Source organism: Podarcis tiliguerta, assembly GCF_965153285.1.
Source record: "Podarcis tiliguerta genome assembly, chromosome: 1".
NCBI classification, from domain to species: domain Eukaryota; kingdom Metazoa; phylum Chordata; class Lepidosauria; order Squamata; family Lacertidae; genus Podarcis; species Podarcis tiliguerta.
Window position 1 is genome coordinate 45,252,334 of NC_139534.1, and position 20,903 is coordinate 45,273,236.

A 20,903-nucleotide genomic window follows, 5' to 3' on the forward strand; every position below is an offset into this window, starting at 1 on the left:
GCCTTCAAGTTTGCTTTCCATTAGTGACTGTTGTGCATTTATTCAGGTATAGTGCACCCCTCATATTTCAAATGAACTAGTCTGGGGTTCACTTTCTGTGGTATGATTGATAAATTATAATTGATAAATGATACAAGCAGACAAAAGTGTGAGTGTTGAAAAAGTGAAATAAGGTACCCAAGTCTCAATACAGCTAACAGAGTGACTCTAGAGACACATTGTAATATTTGACTCTCTGGCTCTATAAGCAGATTTATAAAAGATGTTTAACACTGGTGTTTGTGAATGTTCGGAAGTGATAAATAACAACTTTTTGGAACAGTGAAGACCTGGAAATTTAGAGCTGCTTCCTTGAATACAAAACAAATATGCACCACGGGGGGAAGTTTCAAAGTGCATGTACATTCATTCATTCATTCATTTAGCATATGTTACTTTAAAACATATATCATACAAAAAAGAGGCACAATCCATTGTTTGCTACACCCTCTAGTAATTGCAGGGGAAATCTGTTTGCCTTTCTAATTACTGCTGGTGTGGGATATAGAAGATCCAGACACTTTATTTTCTTCAATTTCTTTTTTTAAAAAAACCAGAAAATGGGGAACGTGTGGTCCTCCAAATGTTGTTGGATTCCAGTTTCATCATCCCCAGCAGCCAGTGGAGCTAGAGGTCGGAGACTGTGGATGTTGCAGTCCAGCAACATATGGAGGGCCAGAGGGTTCCTACCTATGTAAAATGTAGACTTAATAAATGCTTCCTTAAGCATTTTTATACATATTTACACCTTTTAAACACTTTTATAATGAGAGTATCATACCTCTTTTTTTTGGGGGGGGGGGGGGACTGATGAATTCCAACTCCCAGGCCTTCAACCCACTGTTACTGTGAGTTCAGCAAGCTACATCTCTGTAGCCCATAAAATCAGTAGGTGGTCAGCACTAATTGGAAGCCTCTTTCAAACTAGAAATTTCCCTAGAAAGTACTCATAGCTTGCACAATAAGGGTACCAAATTTTAAAGAATGCTTAAAAGACTCTTACAAAAAAGCACATGGCAGAAGTTCATTCCACCCAGGACAGGGGTGGACTTTGGTCTTTCAAATTTCAGTGGTGCAAGGCCAAAATTTGTCACCCCTCTACCTCTTGCCTTCTGTTCTGCATGGGCACTACATCATACAGTAGTTGTGACATCCTGTGGCACCCAGTGCTGCAGAAGTGCTCTAAATCCATATTTGCCCAGGAACCTGAGCACACAGATTGATAAGGCACCTAACTGGTAGCTGTAAGAAGGGCTTAGGTTGAATGTCTGGTAGCAAGATTGCTCTTTTAAAGCCCACTAAATGTAAACAACTGGAAGCAGTTTTACTTTTAAGGAAACAAAAGACGACACCTACTGCAAAATAAGTTGCGGGAGATGGAAGGGAGCAGCCAAGGATGGTTTTAGACAACGGGTCAAAAATGCTTGATATCAGAGCAGGTACTAGACCAGATGATCGCAACAGTGAACAGTCTCTCAATATGGTCAATGTGTGGTAGGGTTTTAGCCCTGATTGCATTTCGGTGCCAGAAAGACGGGAATCCCATTGCTCTGGAGTAGGGGTGGCAACTCTGTGGGCTGCATCAGGCCCACAAAGCTGCTTCCTGTGACTGGCCAGCCAGCCCTCTGCCAAAGGGTGCTGTTTATTTTCCTCTTGACCTCCACTAATCCTACAAAGGCATTTCTTCTCCCTCTTGGGCAGCGCTGTTCCTAGGTGTTAACTCTAAGGGAATAGTCCTTCCTCTTTGCTAAGCACTAATGCCACCTTAGAGGAACAAGAGACAACTTTGCAAGGTAATTGGAAAGCTTTCTTCCCCATTGCAGTGATGGGCTGGGGGCAGGGGGAGGTTCTGATAACTGAAGAGGAAGGACTATTCTTCCTCCCCATTGCCATGCTGGCCTAGGAGGAATGGAATGTCTCCCAGCCCAATGTAGTGATGAGAAGTTGACAGAAGAGTGAACGTGCATTGGGGAAACTGTATGAACATGTGTATGTGTGTACATCTGCCTGCCTAACTACTTATCTGAATGTGTGTTGGTGTTGTATGTGTGTTGAATGTTTGTGTGAATGTCTGTTGGTCATACCTACTTTGGCCATGCCCACTACTGCATCAGCCACTCGAGGGTTAACCAACTTTTTTTTAATGTCTCCTGGGCCAAAAACTCCTACTCAGAAGCATTCAGCACAGAGGACAGGACACTTCCATTTCCACATCAGTGAAGTGTGGATCCACGGTATGGGCCTTCAAGCACCACTATACTTATCTGTTAGCCCTGGCTCACTTGACAACTACAAACAGGCAAAATGGACATACATAGGAGCTGTAAGAGACTCTCAGCGCTCAAGACCCTTTGGTGTAGAAGGTGGCAAATGACTAGGGTAAAACCAGCCCTGCACAGCAGATGCTGCCACCACTTCTGTTAGTCCACTCAACCTGAGCCCGGAGAATCCTGGGCTGTACACTGAACAGTGTGCAAGAGCTAGATAGGAAAGCAAGAGATAAACAACCAGAACACTGCCTCTTGAGCAACAAGCGCACATTATTCAGTAGCAGTTTGACCAAGCAGGATTCAGAGCTAAAGTTTAACCCCAAGAAAACACACAAGGTTCATAGAGGTCGAGTAATTCATAATTATAAAAATAGCAGCATACAAATATGAACCCATTACCAGTTAAAATAAGAAAGGAAACTAATGTGTGAGAATACATTTGGAAATCAGAGTACAAGACAAAAAGCAATAAAAGCTAGTTTGCCTGTCTCGAATACTTAAACGCTAGAGTGCTAACCCCACTGAAATCCAGCAAGCAGCACCTCAGTTCTTGAACTCTCTTTGGGAAGATATCACTGCCTCCCTCCCTCCCTTTAGTCAACAACTGAAAATGCATCATTTTCACCCAGGCATTTCAGGGGAAGTTGTAGGCATGTTATGGCTTTGCTTTGTGTTGGCACCAGCTATTTGAATGTGGTAACAGAAATTGGAGACCAAGCACCACAAAGGTTTCAGATGGGTGGTGGTAAGAATCTACCTCTTAATTGTATGTTGTGGGTGGAGAGTATGAGTGGGTAGGAAGCATGAGAATGAAGTTTATGATTGTTGGGGGGTGCCCGAAAGTTGGGGGTGCAGAGCTGAGGCTCCCCCTGCGAAGGTGGAGAAGGATGCTGAGGAGCTGGACACAGAGTGTGTTTCTCAGCCTGAGGCGAGCAATAACATCAGTATCTCTCTGTACCTCTTTGAGGCTCGGTAGGGGGCCAGGGAGTGGGTTGCCAGTCTGCTCCCACTGACACAATTGAAGTGTCTTCCCGGACCCGGGCTGATCCTAAGCTGGAGTTGGGTGCCTGGAAGCTTGTTTGTTGTTGCCTCTTTCCCCTCTGCAAGGTGGCACACCAAAGGGATAAATAATAATACCTTAATAATTTGTCTGACACCTTTAAGTTTACTTTCATATGCTGGCACTATTATTATTACCTTCATCCAAAGATCACAGGGCAGTTCACAACAAAATGATAAGACAAAATACATAATCAAAACAAGAACAAATCAATAACTCCCACAAAAGTAGGTTGATGGTAAGTGGGTTTTTTAAATTAACAATATGTATATGCTGCCCAATAACAAAGCTGACTGCGTTGAATTGTTGGAAAAATAACCAGTACCTGTAGGCTGTCATAAGAAGCAGCATTGTATGTTGAAACAAATGCTGTGGCACCACAGAAGGTGATTTATTTTATAAAAGAACCACAAGGCTGATTGGGTATCTTCTTAGGCCAGTGGTTTTTAACCAGTGTGCCGTGGCACCTTGAATGATGGTGGGAGTGCCACAGGCAACACTGGCCTCTGCCCCTTTTTCTTTCCCTCCCTTCTCTGATGCCTTCTTGCACCTCTGCCTCCCCACGGCTTGCACAGCTGTTTGTTGCAGCAGCCTTGGCTACAAGTTCCCCAGGCGAAGGGTGCCTCTGGGCTGGCCAGTGGGTGCTTCCCAGGCCCCTGTGGGCAGGGGACGCAGCTCGGGGACCAGGGGTGGCGGCAGCAGCAGCAGTTGCCCAGAGGACTCACAAGAAGAGGGGAGAAGAGGAGGCTGAGGGAAGACTCCACAAGGAAGGGTGTTCGAAAAAGAGTGAGAGGCTGCCAGCTCTGCAGGCAAAGGGTGACCCATAACTGGGCTCCTGAGCCCCACAGGAGTGCCCCAAAAAGAATGCAGCTGGTCAAGGGAGCCGTGGGCTCAAAAAGGTTGAAAACCTCTGCCTTAGGCTAACACACTGACCGCAGGATGAGCTTCCGGAGCCAAACGCAAGGGCCCCTTCCCTTCCCCCAGCAGCAAAAAAAATTGGCCTGTGGGGATTTCCCACTCAGTTCAAAGGCTCTTACTCCCAGAGAAACGCGTGCAGGGCGCCTAGTAAACACCGGTCCCACCCTCCGCGGGTTAAGGGACAAACGGGCTAAGTAAGCCACGCCTCTCTCACGCTCCGCTTCCTCTATTGGTCCGAATTAGGAACGGCTCTAGCCAATAGAATAGAATAGACCGCCGGGCTCATATTTATTTCCCTCCTACCTCTTCCTTTCCCGCTCGGTCTGCCGCCGCCGCCGCCTCAATGAGAGCAAATAGGGGGCGGGGCTTGAGACAGGCTCTGCCCCGTGAGTAACCGTTGGGCCCGTCAGTCAGCTTGGAGGAAGAGGCAGCCTCTTGGCTGGAAGGAGATGGCGAGGCCGGGCTCCGTAAGGCACAAGGTAAATGCGGGTGGGAGAGGGGGAGCAAGCGCTCCCTCCCTTGCCATTAAGTTCGGGCTCTTCGCCCTGAGTTCCCCCTCGTAACCTCAGGGCTCTGCATTCCCCATAACCATGCATGATGCCTGTATGCTTACCGACTCAAGGCTGCAGTTCATGCACCTGATGATGGAAGTGGAGCGGGATCCGCGAACGCCTCTGTTATTGATGCGTCTTATTTAGTTCTTAAGGTGCCGCGGGGCTCTGCTACTTTTACCAACAGAGTAAGTAACAAGCCCACCCTTCTAGAATTCGTAAAAGCAGAAGATCTTTAAGCTGATCCCTATTGCTCTTGCTCCTGGAGCACACACGCAAAATGTGATGGTGTGAAGTGTGATTGTTTCTGAAATACCAGATTGTACATAAATAGTATGAGTTTAACTACTTAAGCATAACCTCTCCTGGTTTGCAGTGGTTTTATTTATTTTTAATAATTATAGAACACATTACCAAATGGTTGTGGTTATAAAGGTTCTTAGTTGGATGCCAGTGTTTTCCTTGTTGAAATGGCCAGTTAATAGTCATGCTTGTGCAGGGAATCTGAATTTCAAAATGTGAAGTATTCTGTTCTTGATGCTTGCAAATATGGTTTAGCTGATTGATTGGAATCAATTCACAAAGGCCTAGATGCTCCTAATGGTCATTTATTCTTAAAAAAGACTCTTAATTGGCTTACATACAAAGTATTGGTCAGACACGCTACACTACTGTATATCACTTTTCACTCTTGAAGTAGAATGAATTTTTTCTGTTATCAGTTCTATGCTCTCATAAGCATTTTTGAAATAAAACATCACTTGCATGCTGGGTTTCCTGTAGAAGATGTAGTGTCTCACTCTCTCTCTTTTGTAAACCTGAAGTGTGTGTTCTGTTACACTTATTCTGGAAAACTAATACCAAATATTGAGTGTTTGTTTGTGCAACCAACAGGTACTGTCATCAGGAAGGTTGACAGGATCAGCTAAACTAGCAAGCAGAGGAAAACAGTAAGAATATCCTCATATCTTCTATATTTGTTCAGGTTTGAGCAGTAAAGGGTAAAGGGACCCCTGACCATTAGGTCCAGTCATGGACGACTCTGGGGTTGCGGTGCTCATCTCGCTCTATAGGCAGAGGGAGCCGGCGTTTGTCCGCAGACAGCTTCCGGGTCATGTGGCCAGCATGACTAAGCTGCTTCTGACGAACCAGAGCAGCGCACGGAAACGCCGTTTACCTTCCCACCAGACCGGTACCTATTTATCTACTTGCACTTTGATGTGCTTTTGAACTGCTAGGTTGGCAGGAGCAGGGACCGAGCAACGGGAGCTCACCCTGTCACGGGGATTCGAACCACTGACCTTCTGATCAGCAAGCCCTAGGCTCTGTGGTTTAACCCACAGCACCACATGCTGTGCTTTTTGCTGGCAAAATGCCAGGTCCTGCAGACTGGCTGGTTGGAACCAATGCTTATCTTTAGAAATGAAGAGTATAGAATCGTCTTAAATTCCTTATCAAATATTACATATAATGCCTTCAAACTATGTCAAAAAAGCACCTTAAGTTGGTTTTAGAATTTCTGATACTGTGTTTTAGCATTTCTCCTTTCCTAGATATCAAAGTCCAAAATGTTTCCAACTGTTGTTTTGTATGTTTGCTAGAGAGAGAGTTAACACAGCATTTCTGTGTTTCAGGAATGCTTTAAGAAAAGTGGCATGTCCTGATGCTGATTTTGGCTACTCCCTGTATTCCACAGATTCTGAAGATCAGGTAATGACAGACTATCATGCAAAATCTGAGCAAAGTTTTTTATTTGTGCATATTAAATATTGCTACGAAAAGCCACTAGCCCTGGTTACTGTCATCATGTTTCACATTTTCAATTAATCTGGAGAACAGGGTCTTGTCAGAAAGTTATGCGGAAGAGGGTAATCTTTTAAGCAGAAGTAAGGAACCTTTTCTGGATGGATGGCTGCCCATCTGTTAATCACTTAATGCCATTGTGATGTCAGCTCATGTTGCGCTTTGAAGCCCCGATTGTTGGGATTTCAAAGTGTAGTACTATTTAAAATCCATTTTCCTGTTTGCAAAGGACTTTCAGACAGCTTGAGTCTCTGGTTTTGTAGGCTCAAACTAGGCCTGGGCGATATATCAATATATTGCCCAGAACCAGTATGAAGAGCAGACCGTGATGTTGGTTTCATTAAGCGGTATATCACTGTTGAAACCGCCACCGCTCCTGAATCCCTGTGGTAGCAGCGTGCGCTGGAGGGAGTGAAATGTTTCTTCCTCCAGCGGGCACTGCTAGCAGAGGGACTCGGGAGTAGCAGCGATTTCACCAGCAATACATAGCTTAGTGAAACCACCATCCCACTGCCTTCATGCGATGCAGAGGGAGAAACAAGCTATATCGGCGAGGCGCTTATATAGCCTGTTCCTCCCTCTGAATCTTTAAACTGCTCACCTGAGGAGCATGTACCTGCCCTTGCCTCAGTCTAGCAATTAAAGGAGCCCCAATACTCCTGCTGCTCGCGTGTGAGCAGCAAAAGCACTGGGGATGACTCTGCTGGAGAGGGGAAATGTTCCCTCCCCCCAACTGAGCTGCCTGAACAAGCTGCATTGTGCCAGCCTGCAAGCCTTGGTGAAATCGCCTCAGCTCTGGAGGTGAGAGCTGGGGCAGTTTCACCCGGTGTCTCGCAGGCAGAGGCCAACGCATCTTGTTTTTCAACATCGCGGTAGATCGCCCAACTGTGGTGTTTGGCTGGCAATACACCACGATGTTGAAAACCTAATATTGCCCAGCCCTAGCTTAAACAGAAATGCTTGATCACTTGACTTGATCAATATTTAACTCATTTGCTACATAGGCCTGTGCCTTGCTGGGAACAATCACATGCAGTCACTGCAGGATTTAACCCAGTTATGGCAGCTGACAGGCAGGTAGACATGATTGGAGGGAAAGGACCTCATAGGTCAAGATTAGCCTGCAGGCCCAAGGTTACCCACCCCTGCTGTTAAGATATGCAGGTCCCAAGCCAGCAAGGGTTGTAATGAGTATCTTGAATTGAGCCTGGAAACAAACCAGCAGCCAGGGCAAATCATACAATGCCTAGCGCTCATAGGCATCCTAGCAGCAGCATTCAGTACTGCTTGCAGTTTCCAACATACACTTTGGAACATTTACTAGCTCACAGAATAAGGAAGGTTTAATAATGAGCCATTTTCTGTGAATGAAAACTGTTTGCATTCTCTTTCATATCCTTTCTACAGGTTGCAACCATTCATCATGGCCTGGATCGCTGTGCGTCTTTACTAAAGGACATTTTGCAAAATGAATCTGAAGGTAGTATTCTTTTTAACTACTTGAATTCAGTTTTCATTCTGCGAGTAGCTTACTTTGTTGCTAAATGATATTATTTCAAATGATGCTAGGGATGCAGAACCTCTGTCAAAAGGCAGGAAAAGCAGCTTTTGTCAGAACAGCTTCAAGACCTTTACTCAGTAAAGTCAATGGTTCAAAGAAGAGGGGTCAAAAGAAAAAAAGTATTTCTGCAAATGTGCGTAAAGGAATGGGTAAGATGTTTTTCTTCAACTTTATTTTCAAGTTAATTATTTTATTATATCCATTCAGTGTTTTGTTACAGAATATCTGTAAGAAAATGATAAAACACAATTTATACATTACTCTTAAAAAGATCTGATTTTTTTAAAATAGCCTTACTGTACCATAAATGTTCAGTAGATTTCACCTGCACTAGTAGATCAAATTTGCTTCATGGAGGTCTAAGTTTTTTGTTGTATTCATCAATAGGACTAAATTACGTGTTTCACTGTACAGTCTTTGGTCAAGTACAGGCCACCATGAGTCTGTGAACAATGCTCATGTGACTGTACAAAGAATATTCTTGAACTATTAGAAAATAGTTAAGACTTTGAGGAATGCTTAAGAATATAACTTACATATTTTTACTTTTATCTTACATAATGTAACATAAAACATAATCAAGACACGGCAATGCTTCAGGAGCAGAATTCCAAAACTCAAAAGGTTACTGCTACATCTTTGTTGTTTTAGAATATAACTTAACAGAGTTAAAGGTTATCCTTTTTGCTTTTCGTAGCGCCTATGCCAAATAAGCCAGCATCAGTGAATGCTGCAGTTGTTGAAAAAGAAACAACTCCTGTAAGCACAGGGCAACCTGCTCCTCTTCAACCAATTCATATACCTTGCACTCAGCACTCTCCTGTGATGCATCAGAAACTATGTGAGCATGTGCAAACCCAGATGTCTCTGCTAAACACCCAACCGCTGCAAAAATCCAGTGGCATTCCTGAAGTTCCATGTTCCATCATTCCTGAACACAGTGAGTGGGAATGGCATGATTTGATCTGACAGACGTTGTGGGATGGATATATTTAATCTTAACATTGACAATTTTGTTCTTTATACCTCAATCGATAGCAACATATCAGCCTGTAACAGCATTCAACTCCCGTTTGCCTACCTCTACACCAGCTCTGTCCCCACAATATGCAGCTAATCCTTCGTTTGTTCAGCCTGTAAGTACTCTCTTAAATTTTGGATTGCCATGTTTTGTTCTGTGCATACTATTGATAGATTTCTACTGTTTTGCCTTCCTTAAAAGTTCCCTTAAAAGTCTAATGCAATTTAACAAGTGTTGGTGTAGATGTAGATTACTAGTCATTCTTTTCATTTTATTTATTTCTGGTTGCCAAAGAGGAGGAACCATGAAATAATTTCAATTTCCCCTTGGGTATTTGACGACGTAAGAGGATGGAGGGGACAACAGGAATGTAAGACTCTATTTTAAGGTCAGCAGCTTGTGCCAAAGTCCAGCAGATCAGATTCAGGAAAACACTCTATTTTTCCCATCACATGACACTTCTTAAAAACATACCTGTTTGCTTAAGCCTTTTCTGGCATTTAATGTTGAGAATTAATAGTGCCCTTTGGATTATCAGCTGCATTTTTAAATATTTTACTGTGATTTATTGCTATATTTTATCACCTTGTACACCGTCTTGAGGCTGACCGTAGTAGGCATTATATAAATACTGTTACAAATGAACAATAATAAACTGTTACGAACGCCTTTATGCTTAGTCCTGAATCAGTTTCCTGTTTTCCAATATGTCTAAATGCTGGAAGGTGTCAGCTGTATGAGTAGAATTTGCTTGTCACCCATTCTTTTAAATTCTTCCTCACTACATTGGGCGAGCACAATACAGCACAACTGCAACAAATTAATTCTGCGAGATGGAAGGGGAAAAGAAAGAAAAAATTGTTAAAACAAATCCAACTTCACCTGCTTCAAAGTGAAGCTGTTTCGAAGAACACCAGTACTGAAGCAACCTTTAATTCTGCATATATTTTGAAACACCTGCCATAGATTACCCCATCAGGTTCAACTAATATAGGCAGTTTCTCTTTGTCTCTCTTTGTGTGTTGGATAGCAATCAAATGGCATAATAGCTTATTGTTAAATAAGCCTTTAGGACAGGGTGTATCAACTGCTGTGCCTTTGAAAGTATGCTTAAGAAGTGGGGAAAGAGATCCTGCATGGTGTCATAGAAAATATAATACTTACCATATTTTTCGCTCTATAAGACGCACTTTTTCCCTCCTAAAAAATAAGGGGAAATGTGTGTGCATCTTATGGAGTGAATGCAGGCTGCCCAGCTATCGCTGAAGCCAGAACAGCAAGAGGGATCGCTGCGCAGCGATCCTTCTTGCTGTTCTGACTTCTGGGATAGCTGCGCGAAGCCTCTTCTGAGCAACAGGAGGAATACTCCCCCTGCCCTGAAGAGGCTTGGTGCGGCTATCCCAGAACAGCAAGAGGGATCGCTGCGCAGCGATCCCTCTTGTTGTTCTGACTTTGCTTTGCTGGAGAGGCGCTGCGCAGAGAGGGAGAGCTCCGCAGCGCCCCTTCAGCGAAGCAGGAGGAGAAACGGAGCCCCTTCCGTTTCTCCTCCCGCTTTGCTGAAGAGGCGCTGTGCAGATTCAGAATATTTTTTTCTTGTTTTCCTCCTCTAAAACTAAGTGCATCTTATGGTCAGGTGCGTCTTATAGAGCGAAAAATACGGTACCTAACATAATATTTACCTTTATAGTAGAAGGCTACACATCTAAACACTATTTTTTATTGCAACCTACTCATAACTAAGTGTGCAGTATTAATATTTCAGTGTAGAATAAATTATTCATATGCTCTTTTTATAGGGTGCTGTCATTGAGAGCTGCACTCAGTGTTCATCACAGATGGGACTTCTCTTGCCAGAAGGCCCCAGTGGCTCCACTTCTGGTGCCCAAGGGCCGACTGTTGCTTCATGTTCTGCCCTGCCCCACATAATCCAGTCTGCTCCAAACAATCCTACGCCACACACAGTACTTGCTCCACCTAGTACCAGAGAAACTGTGCCAGATCAAGGAAACCACGAACAGCAGATTAAAGAGGCAGACCTAATAAGATGTATTCAAGCACATCTGGCTCTGTTGCAAGCACATGAAAAGGAGAATGGGAAGGTTGATGGAAAGTACCAGGATGTTGACTCAATTCAGTCCAAGCCCTTGATTTCTAGAGAAGACACTGCTGAAGAATATAGTGAGGGTACTCTGAGTGAAGAGGAAAACTTGGATGGAGTAGATATGGCACCAGTGAGAGATACAAGCTGTCAGACGAGCTTTGACAAGGACATTTTAAAACCTAAAAAGACATGCCTTCAAAAAACAGCTCAGAAAGTGAAAACCGTGAAGTATCTTTTGGGAGAACTTAAGGCCTTGCTCACTGATCAGGGTAATATGAGATTTCTGCTTACACTATAATTGATTTATACTTCTGTAAGGTTTACTTAATTGAATACCAACATGACAAAACCACATTTGTTTCTACTAATTTTGTCTTTCTTTCTACTAAGGTTTCATATTTTAGTATTTTGTTCCTTTTATCTGTTAGTAGTAGGCAATAAAAGGGACGCGGGTGGCGCTGTGGGTTAAACCACAGAGCCTAGGGCTTGCCAATCAGAAGGTCACGGTTCGAATCCCCGCGACAGGGTGAGCTCCCGTTGCTCGGTCCCTGCTCCTGCCAACCTAGCAGTTTGAAAGCACAAAAGTGCAAGTAGATAAATAGGTACCACTCTGGCAGGAAGGTAAACAGCGTTTCCATGTGCTGCTCTGGTTCGCCAGTAGCAGCTTATTCATGCTGGCCACATGACCCGGAAGCTGTACGCCGGCTCCCTCGGCCAGTAAAGTGAGATGAGCGCCTCAACCCCAGAGTCATCTGCAACTGGACCTAACGGTCAGGGGTCCCTTTACATTTAGTAGGCAATAAAGCACAGAGACTCCTTTCTGCACAAGGGAGAGTGTTCACATTCTCAATATGGCTGAGTGGTGCTTTTTGTTTTGTAAGAAATCTGAAGTCAAATGTAAAAAATAATAATCAAATCTCTTCCCCCTTAATTTCCCAATCAGATCTGCTTCATGTATTGAAAAGTAGTGATTTACAACTCATTGCTATTCTTATTAAAATATTTTGGGATACTTTCTTGAATAAGGAATCATGTTCCAGATCAGTAATAATAATAATAATAATAATTAATAATTAATTTTATTTATACCCCGCCCTCCCCAGCCAAAGCTGGGCTCAGGGCGGCTAACAACAATCAAAATAATCCAACATTCTAAAAACCTTTCATTATAAAAATTAATTAAAATCAAATTGATGGCAACCATTAAGCAAGATTCTGTGCAGATTGCCAGAGGAGGGGGTCAGACTGCGCCCTGACCAAAGGCCTGGTGGAACAGCTCTGTCTTACAGGCCCTGCAGAAAGATGTCAGGTCCCGCAGGGCCCTAGTCTCTTGTGACAGAGCGTTCCACCAGATTGGAGCTGCGGCTGAGAAGGCCCTGGCTCTAGTTGAGGCCAGCCTAACCTCTCTGTGGCCTGGGATCTTCAGGATATTTTTATTTGCAGACCGTAAGTTCTTCTGTGGGACATACCAGGAGAGGCGGTCCCGTAAGTACAGCATAAAAGCTTCCAATGGAGTTTGATAGGTAGTGGAGCTGAATGTGAGACATCTTTTTTTAAAAAATAATCTGATGAGTATAGAAAGCAAATATAACTATCTGCCTTGCCCTACCTAATATGAATAGGTTATAAAATGTTTCTTGAGGATTCCCATATTAATGTAAGTCTTATTAGATGGGGAAACACCCATGGTGGAATTCTTCTTATTTCCGCTTTGTGAGCTGGCAAGTACTGTTCATCCTGGGCATCAGGTAAGTAAGCAAGCAAGCTTATATGGAAGTCAATGAAGCTTCTGGAATAATTAGCTGTAAGCAGATGTGTTTAGGATCATGTTGCCAACATTACACCTGGAACAATAAGGTTGGTATATATACACAAGGGTTCTCATGATTCTCAGGGTAAAGTGCTGGTTTTTTCTTTTAGCAACATGCACTGCAAAAACCTTAATGAAATTTGTTCTCTTCCTTTGGAAAGGGACATATTGAAGACAGAGCTCTGTCTTAAATCTATTGTAGCATATAGCTGATGTAAAAGTACTTGGTATCTTTCTTAGGATTGTGAATTTTTATTCTTCCACAACATGTTTTGAGAAGTGCATTTGATTACTCAACAGATTCTTCCTTTCCCCATTATAGATGATTCAGAAATTTTGAGGTTGCTAGGTGAAGTGGAAGACACAGTATCACTCTTGCCTGCAGTTGTTGGAAATGCAAATGTACAGGCTGAAATAGCACTTGCTGTTCAGCCTCTCAGAAGTGAAAATGCCCAATTGCGCAGGTCAGTAATACATGTATGGAAGATCAGCAATGGTAATTCACCAGATCTCAGTTTAGAACAGTTAATGAAAGGGTGAATGTGCATTTAAAACAAAAGCATTTTACAGCAGGATTACAATTCTGTCCTTTTTTAAAGGAATAGATGCATAGATTATGTATACATATTAATTAAGACTGTTATCCAGAAATTAGAAATACTGTATAATAAATTAACATGTTGAAACATTTTTGCGAAACAATCTAAAACTTGTTTATCAATGTTCAACTAAAATGAGTAAGATGCATTTGGGAGTTGAAACATCAGCAGACTATCTTGATATAAAAGTTGGCGCAAGCCTTGTTCTCCACCCAATTTTCACTTTCTTGTAGAGTTCATTGTGGAAGAAGAGGGGTCTGCCGGGGGAACTGCAAAAGGCAGTTCACTGCCACATAATGGTTATCCATGTAATGGAATAAAATAGTTCCGTTATCGTGTATAATAACAGTTGGTAATGCTGGTGATAACAACTGTGATCAGTTTGTGTATACAGTGGTACCTCAGGTTAAGTACTTAATTCGTTCCGGAGGTCCGTACATAACCTGAAACTGTTCTTAACCTGAAGCACCACTTTAGCTAATGGGGCCTCCTGCTGCTGCCAGAGCACAATTTCTGTTCTCATTCTGAAGCAAAGTTCTTAACCTGAAGCACTATTTCTGGGTTAGCGGAGTCTGTAACCTGAAGCGTATGTAACCTGAAGCATATGTAACCCGAGGTACCACTGTACAGGTTGATAGGACTGTGGTTCAGCCGCAGCAAACCTCTCTGCTGACTTTATCAGATCAGCACTGGTAACCTCAGCTGATTGGAAGCTCATCTCGGTTGCAGTTGGGGTTCAACTGTATAATACGCAAGCTGCTGTGGGAACATTCTTGGATTGTGCTTTTTGTGTATTGGCATTGTTTTAAAGCTGTGGTGCAATTGTACCAATCAGAAGAGTATCTAGCAGAGAATTAAGGGTTATCAGAATGGATAAAGTTAACTTAAAAGCTGAGGGAGATAGTCTTGTCCCCTTACTTTTTATCAAAACCATTGCCATAGAAAATAGTTGTTAAATGCAAACTTTCCCACCCCCCAATTCAAATGAAGACGACTAAGAATATTGAATCAACAGCTGAAGAACCAAGGGAGAGCAGAAAAAGAATGCAATCTGGATAGCAACTATGAATGTAAGTAACAAAGTGTAAAGATTTGAATGTATTTTAAAAGCACTTAAAACAGAATTTGAGGTGTATTCACAGTCTCTGCTGGTTACTCACACTTCTAACAGTTCTGGAAGCAATGCTGTTTTCATCTAGTGAAGTACTTGAATATATTTACTTTATATAAAGCCCTTCATGTAATAGGAAGCCATAGTTAATGGTTTACCACAAATTATACCTGCTTTCCCTGGCCTAAATGTGTCCAAACTGGAAATAGAGGTTTGTTTTGCTCCAATAACAAATGAAGGATCGTGCTTTCTTTCTCCTGCCCACTAGTAAGAGCAAAGTGTGCATGATTGGCACATTCACAATTAACTATTAGCTATGTTTTTTCATTCATGTCTACTAAACTGCGGCTGATTTCTGGCTCTAAAGGTTTTCAGTTATGCTGCTGCTTCTCCTAGCCATTATTCAGACCTATGTCACTCTGTTATTCCATGGTTTGTTTTATGCCAATGATTTTTTATAATGTGTTGTATCCAGTGCTAAATACATTTTCTAAATATGTTAATAATAGATTTGCAGTACATATGAAAGCAGAAACTAGTTAGCTGAAGATTTCCTAGCACGTTCACGTGCTCTTGCGAATTAGCTGCATGTGTGAGCAGAAGATTGATTCACATTTTGGCTTATTAAGATGTGAGATGCTAATCAAAACATTACCACTGTCTCATTACCTCTCATACTGTTTCACATGAAACAGTGCCATTGTATCGTACAACTTTATTCATGAATGGCTTATTGACTTGATTGTGGAAGTGGTTACATGCATGGTTTCTCTTACAGTTTGAATATTAAAGTCTGTATAGTTGGGTCATACTATGAATTTCTACCATGTACATTATTGTGTGGAGAAAAGTAGGTGAACCAGTTAGTGCAGGCAGCAAGTTGGCTGTATCTTCATGATTGCAGCTGCTACATCCTAAGACAGCTCCAACCAGTAAGTAAGACATCTTCAGTTTGGCCTAGAAGGAAATAATAAAAACTCATTACAGCTACAGCAGAACAGTTCATATATATTCATCTAAGGACGTGTTGCAACATTCTCTACTGATTAAAATTTCTAGACAGTCTCCAAAGGAAGCCTCGGGCAAAATATATTGCTGTTAAAAATCCTAGAGATTACAAGGGCATGCCACCTATTTATATTTTAGTAGTTATAAATATTTGTTGGAGTTGAACTTGTCTTTTAAAACAACTATATGCTTCTTCCCATAGTCTCGCTCCAGTCTTTGAATATCACATTGCAGAGTCAGTTGAATGAATATATGAAAAGCAATGAGGTGCTGCGGAATAAAAATGAAGAGATCATTAAAATGTTAGAAAGCCAAAAAGAGGAAAATAGAAGGCTGACCAGAATAATTCACGAGAGGGACCAAGAGCTTCATGAAAAGCAACAGCAATATGATATTTTCTCAACAAAGCTCAAAATTGGTGTGTACACTGAGGCACTTTCTGGGTTCATATTTGTTTAATGTAAAAATTACAATTTACACTTCTTCAATGTGTTTCAGAAGCAGACGATATGCTGAACAGCACAAAGAGCTTGCAGTACAAGTTGGAAGTTGCTGAGAAAGAAAACCAGATTTTAGGCATAACATTGCGTCAGAAAGATGCAGAAGTGAATAGATTACATGAGTTGACTCGGTAACTATCTTAATTTGCTTGTTAAATATGTATCTCACCTTTTAATCAAATGGTGCAAATAACTAATGTTCAGTAACATTGCCCTTGCTCTAACTTCCTTCTTTTAACTTTAGTCCTATGCAGTTAGCAAAATTTTTGGCCCAACACATTTAGAATGAAAAGCTGAAAACTGCATGTATGTTGATCTGAAAGCTATGATAAACTTATAGAAGACTGGGAGAAGTCGCCATATTGGAAAATGGTGGATTCTTTTCCGTTTAAAAGCACCAATATCTCTGAAAATAATAGCCAAATTGAACACTCTCCAAAGATTTTGCAGGTAGGATTTTCAAACTTCAGATTTGGGAGGGGGAGCATGCCATATGTTTATCATGGCAAAGGAACAATATTCAGCTTTTTATTTTAAATGTTTGGGTCAAGCACTAGTTTCACTGGAAACTAATATTACAACTAGTATTCATTAACTATATAAATTGGCAAAATAATATAGTAGAAACCCATTTCTGTCACTTTATTAGGGAAGAATGTATTGCTCTTGTGACTTTGTTTCAATAATTAGTTACTCTTTGAAAACTGTATAATGCAAGTAATCCTGACAGTTAGCTGAACTTGAGTGTGCTACACTAGCTCCTGAAACTTGATTGGCTTACGGCTGACATTGAGGTGGTCGTGCTCAGTCTTCTTGGGACTTGATTCATTTACTATAGAATGCCACCCAGAGGGAGAGTCCAAAGGATGTACAGAAGTTCAGAAAATAAAGATATCTTGTCCTTTGTTTTTCTACAGTTAATGGGTTTGAATAATCTCGCTTTCTATCAAGAATCCAATTTACTTAAGACTTCTTTTGAGATGGTACATTAAGTATGAAAAGAAATTGTGTAGAAACAGACAAAGAGAAACAAATCTGCTTAGCTAAGTCTATTTATTTACCTCCAGCTGTTCGGTCTCTCCTTATTTCACTTGAGCTACTTGTTTAATAGAATATTGTTTGAAGAGGGCATAATTTATCCTGTGAACTGCCCTGAGACCTATGGGTATAGGGCAGTATACAAATTTAAATAATAAAAACAACTGCTTCTGGAGCAGGTAGTCTAGCACAAGACACTTTGTTGAAGTTTAACTGATAGTTCTGTCACATATATTTAGTCAAGTCTTGCACTGTGGGTGTAGTACTTAGCCACCAGATGGTGTCAGAGATTCATGGACTAAGTTGAAGCCTGTCTTGCTAGAAAGGGAAAAAAATGACCCTTTACAATTTATTCACCAGTGTGAATAAAAGTTGTCACATTCTGGTTTTTAGCTCTTGTTTTCTCTTGTTGGTTCACCTAATCCAGTTGGGCATCATTACCACACATAACAGGTAGATTTTTCAGACTGTAGCTCAAACTAGATGGGGGTTGTTTCTGCAACCTGTGTGCATACTTTTGTCTCCTGTTTAATAGGTTGGAACTAAACTATTGAGACTATTTGAAAAGCTTGAATTTTTACCCCTTCAGCTATTCAGGACAGTGGGGAGCAGAACACGTGCCAAGACTCCTCCACCCCACAAACAGCTAATCCTCAGACCATTTTATTTTTAAAAAGAACCGTGGGTGCAGCCACAACAGCTTCATGGGCAGCACTTTTCAGTTCAGTTTTTAATGTTTTTGGAATTTTCCTTGAATGTTCCAGGAGAGAGTGACGCAGCATTTAATCTATTTATTTCTTCAAGTTGCAAGCATTCCATTCATAACAATGGGCAAAGGGAGGGGTTCTCTCGCTCTTCCCCAGACACCCATTGCAATGGGTAATGGGAAGCGTGTCTCTTAGTAAAGACTTCAGATTGCAGCATTAGTTCTTCCTTTAAGGCTGAATGGTGGCCGTTTGGCTTTTATTTATAAAAATATTTCTATATCACTATAACATGAAATATCAGGACATTGGTAACATTAGAACACAACACAATTAAATTATTATTATTATTACAGTGGTACCTTGGGTTAAGAACTTAATTCGTTCTGGAGGTCTGTTCTTATCCTGAAACTGTTCTTAACCTGAAGCACCACTTTAGCTAATGGGGCCTCCCACTGCCGCTGTGCTGCCACCTTGCAATTTCTGTTTTCACCCTGAAGCAAAGTTCTTAACCCGAGGTACTATTTCTGGGTTAGTGGAGTCTGTAACCTGAAGCACCTGTAACTTGAGGTACCACTGTATTAATATCATCATCATCATCATCATCATCAACAACAACACATATACCAGGGCATGTTAGGGAGACAAGCCAACCATTGATCACTAGTTTTGGGGGAAGAGGCAGCGCTTTTCCTCCTAGCAGTGTTTGTAACTGTAGCCAACTTGGTTTTGGCCCATGTGACTTGTTGGAAGGCAGTGACAACTGGGTGTACGGTTGTATTTACATGGCCCCATTTCTAGAGACCCCCCTTCACTTATAGCCTGTCTCACTTGGCATCCTCACTTGGTATCCCACACGGTTATGACATTTACGTACACACACACGTTCAGTTTTCTTTTTCTTTTATTTTCAATGAAAGTTTAAATGTGTTTGCCTCTTTACAAAACTAATAGATAATGTTCTACTTCAATACAATGGTCGTTTGGAAGATAAACTTAAGACAGGCCACCAAAAAAGCCCAACCTGCATTCACAGTTTTTAAGTTTTACTTAAAAGCTCAGTATAGGTATGACTAAACAGTATTACTAACTTCTGTATTGTCTCAAGGTGGACTGTATGCTGAAAGAGGTGCAGTATACTATGTCTATACCCACAGGTAAGTGGGTATAAAACTACAACCAGAGCCTAACTGCTAGAGACAAATTCAGGATCTTGGATTTTGTCATATTCCTTGTCCTAATTAAAATTAAACTACTGAATTGTTCTCAACAGGGCTCTGCAGGGCAGTATGTCCAAACTTCTCTCGGACCTCACTGTGGACACTGCCAAACCAAAACAAGAAAGCAGTCTGTCAAAAGCACTCTTGGAAATTCATGAAAAACAGCTGCAGGCCGACGCATACCCTCTAAGTGATTCTGTAATGAGCTACCTTAAAAAGTTAGAAACCAGTCCTATTCTGGCAGAGCCCATCTTACCAAAAAGTAAGATGAAGGTACCAGGTGAAGGATATGACATGAGGGCAACTGAAGACCCTCCTCAAAACAGCCCTATTGCAGGGGAAATAGTGGCTCCAAAAAGCTTTGCCTTCCTAAAGCCTGAAGTTGAAGCAGCCAGCAATTCAAGTACTTTGGTCGAAGGGCATGGGCCGGATGAGACTATTTACATTCCATTGAGTAGCAGTCCATCTCAGAAACCAGCTGCAGCAGCTGAAAGGACAGATACACAGTGTCAAGTTCCCCCCAAACGGGACTGTAACTTTGGGCTGGCCAATACCAAGCAGCCAATTAGGTTTGGGATGCCGGGCAACAATGCAAAGGCCGTTGATAAATTGTATGGTAGCTTTAGTCCCAAAAAGACTGCGGAAAATAAGTCTGAAAGTAAGGGGAAGACAGCAAAGTTGGAGGGAGACAGATGCCAAATGCAGCCAAAAGAAATAACAAATGAAGCTGCTAAAGTGATTTCGGACGATCCAGATGGACTTCAGCCTGATAAATTCTTTTATGCTTCTATTCCACATCAGAAAGGAAACACACAGAAAAAAGGCCCTGGTATTTCTGTTCCTGACTCCAGTTTCTCAACTTTTGACTGGATGTCTGGAAAATCTGAATGGACTATATCTTCCTTTTCAACATTCACTTCTAGAGATGAAGAAGACTTCAAAAATGGTCTAGCAGCCTTGGATGCCAACATAGCTAGACTGCAAAAGACTTTGCAGAATAGTTTGAAAAAAACAGCAAGTCCGTAATGCGCTATTTCAGAAGAAGCTAGAGAAATTCTTTCATTGAAATCTGGTTATTTTATAGCATGTTTGTATTTGTATAACTTTTGAATTGTTGCTGTAACACTTTTTTTTTTTTACTGACAAGATGAAGAGCTGTTTTAGTGGCAAAAAATTATTCATTACATAAATGGAGATTAAATCTGAAATATTCCTGTAAATTTTAATTTTAGAATGTAAATAAATGTAAGTTTTCTAATAAATTATTTGTTAATAAATTGATTGAACCTACTGTTTTTCTGTGGGCTTTATTTACTGATAGTTTTTCATCTAAACACCACCTGAAGCTTGATTTTGTACTTCAGAAAATGGTAGACTCTCCTTCCTTGGAGGTTTTTAAACAAATTGGATAGCCATCCATCAGGGATTCTTTAAGCTGTGATTCCTGCATTGCAGGGGGTTGGACTAGATGACCTTTGGATTTCCACACACAATTCAACACTGGAGGCAATGGCCTTCGTTTTTTCCTTGTTCCCACCAGCCTTTCCTTTCTTTGTTCCCACCATCAACAGACACCCTTTTCACACATC

The 20,903-nt window shown here is 41.6% G+C and overlaps 1 protein-coding gene across 2 annotated transcripts; it reads left to right on the forward strand.

Annotated features, from left to right (window-relative positions):
• Positions 1 to 4,606: 4,606 nt before the first annotated feature.
• CCDC14 (coiled-coil domain containing 14) lies at positions 4,607 to 20,604 on the forward strand. 2 transcript variants are annotated; one of them, XM_083407465.1, is made up of 13 exons: positions 4,607 to 4,766; positions 5,733 to 5,788; positions 6,473 to 6,548; positions 8,049 to 8,121; positions 8,211 to 8,351; positions 8,900 to 9,142; positions 9,241 to 9,338; positions 11,020 to 11,593; positions 13,457 to 13,598; positions 14,724 to 14,803; positions 16,055 to 16,270; positions 16,351 to 16,483; positions 19,368 to 20,604. In XM_083407465.1, exons 1-13 carry the CDS (start codon positions 4,737 to 4,739, stop codon positions 20,338 to 20,340), a joined length of 2,835 nt encoding a protein of 944 aa, XP_083263591.1. In that variant the 5' UTR covers positions 4,607 to 4,736; the 3' UTR covers positions 20,341 to 20,604. The 2 variants fall into 2 exon arrangements, with proteins under 2 accessions (XP_083263591.1, XP_083263592.1); XM_083407466.1 differs by having other exon boundaries at positions 16,354 to 16,483.
• Positions 20,605 to 20,903: the final 299 nt, after the last annotated feature.

Excerpts from the sequence above, each read along its gene's own strand:
- CCDC14 (XM_083407465.1), top strand. The coding sequence starts at position 4,737 with ATGGCGAGGCCGGGCTCCGTAAGGCACAAG. Across the intron at positions 9,143-9,240 it reads TTCCATCATTCCTGAACACA|CAACATATCAGCCTGTAACA; the intron begins GTGAGTGGGAAT and ends CTCAATCGATAG. Across the intron at positions 14,804-16,054 it reads TCTGGATAGCAACTATGAAT|TCTCGCTCCAGTCTTTGAAT; the intron begins GTAAGTAACAAA and ends TTCTTCCCATAG.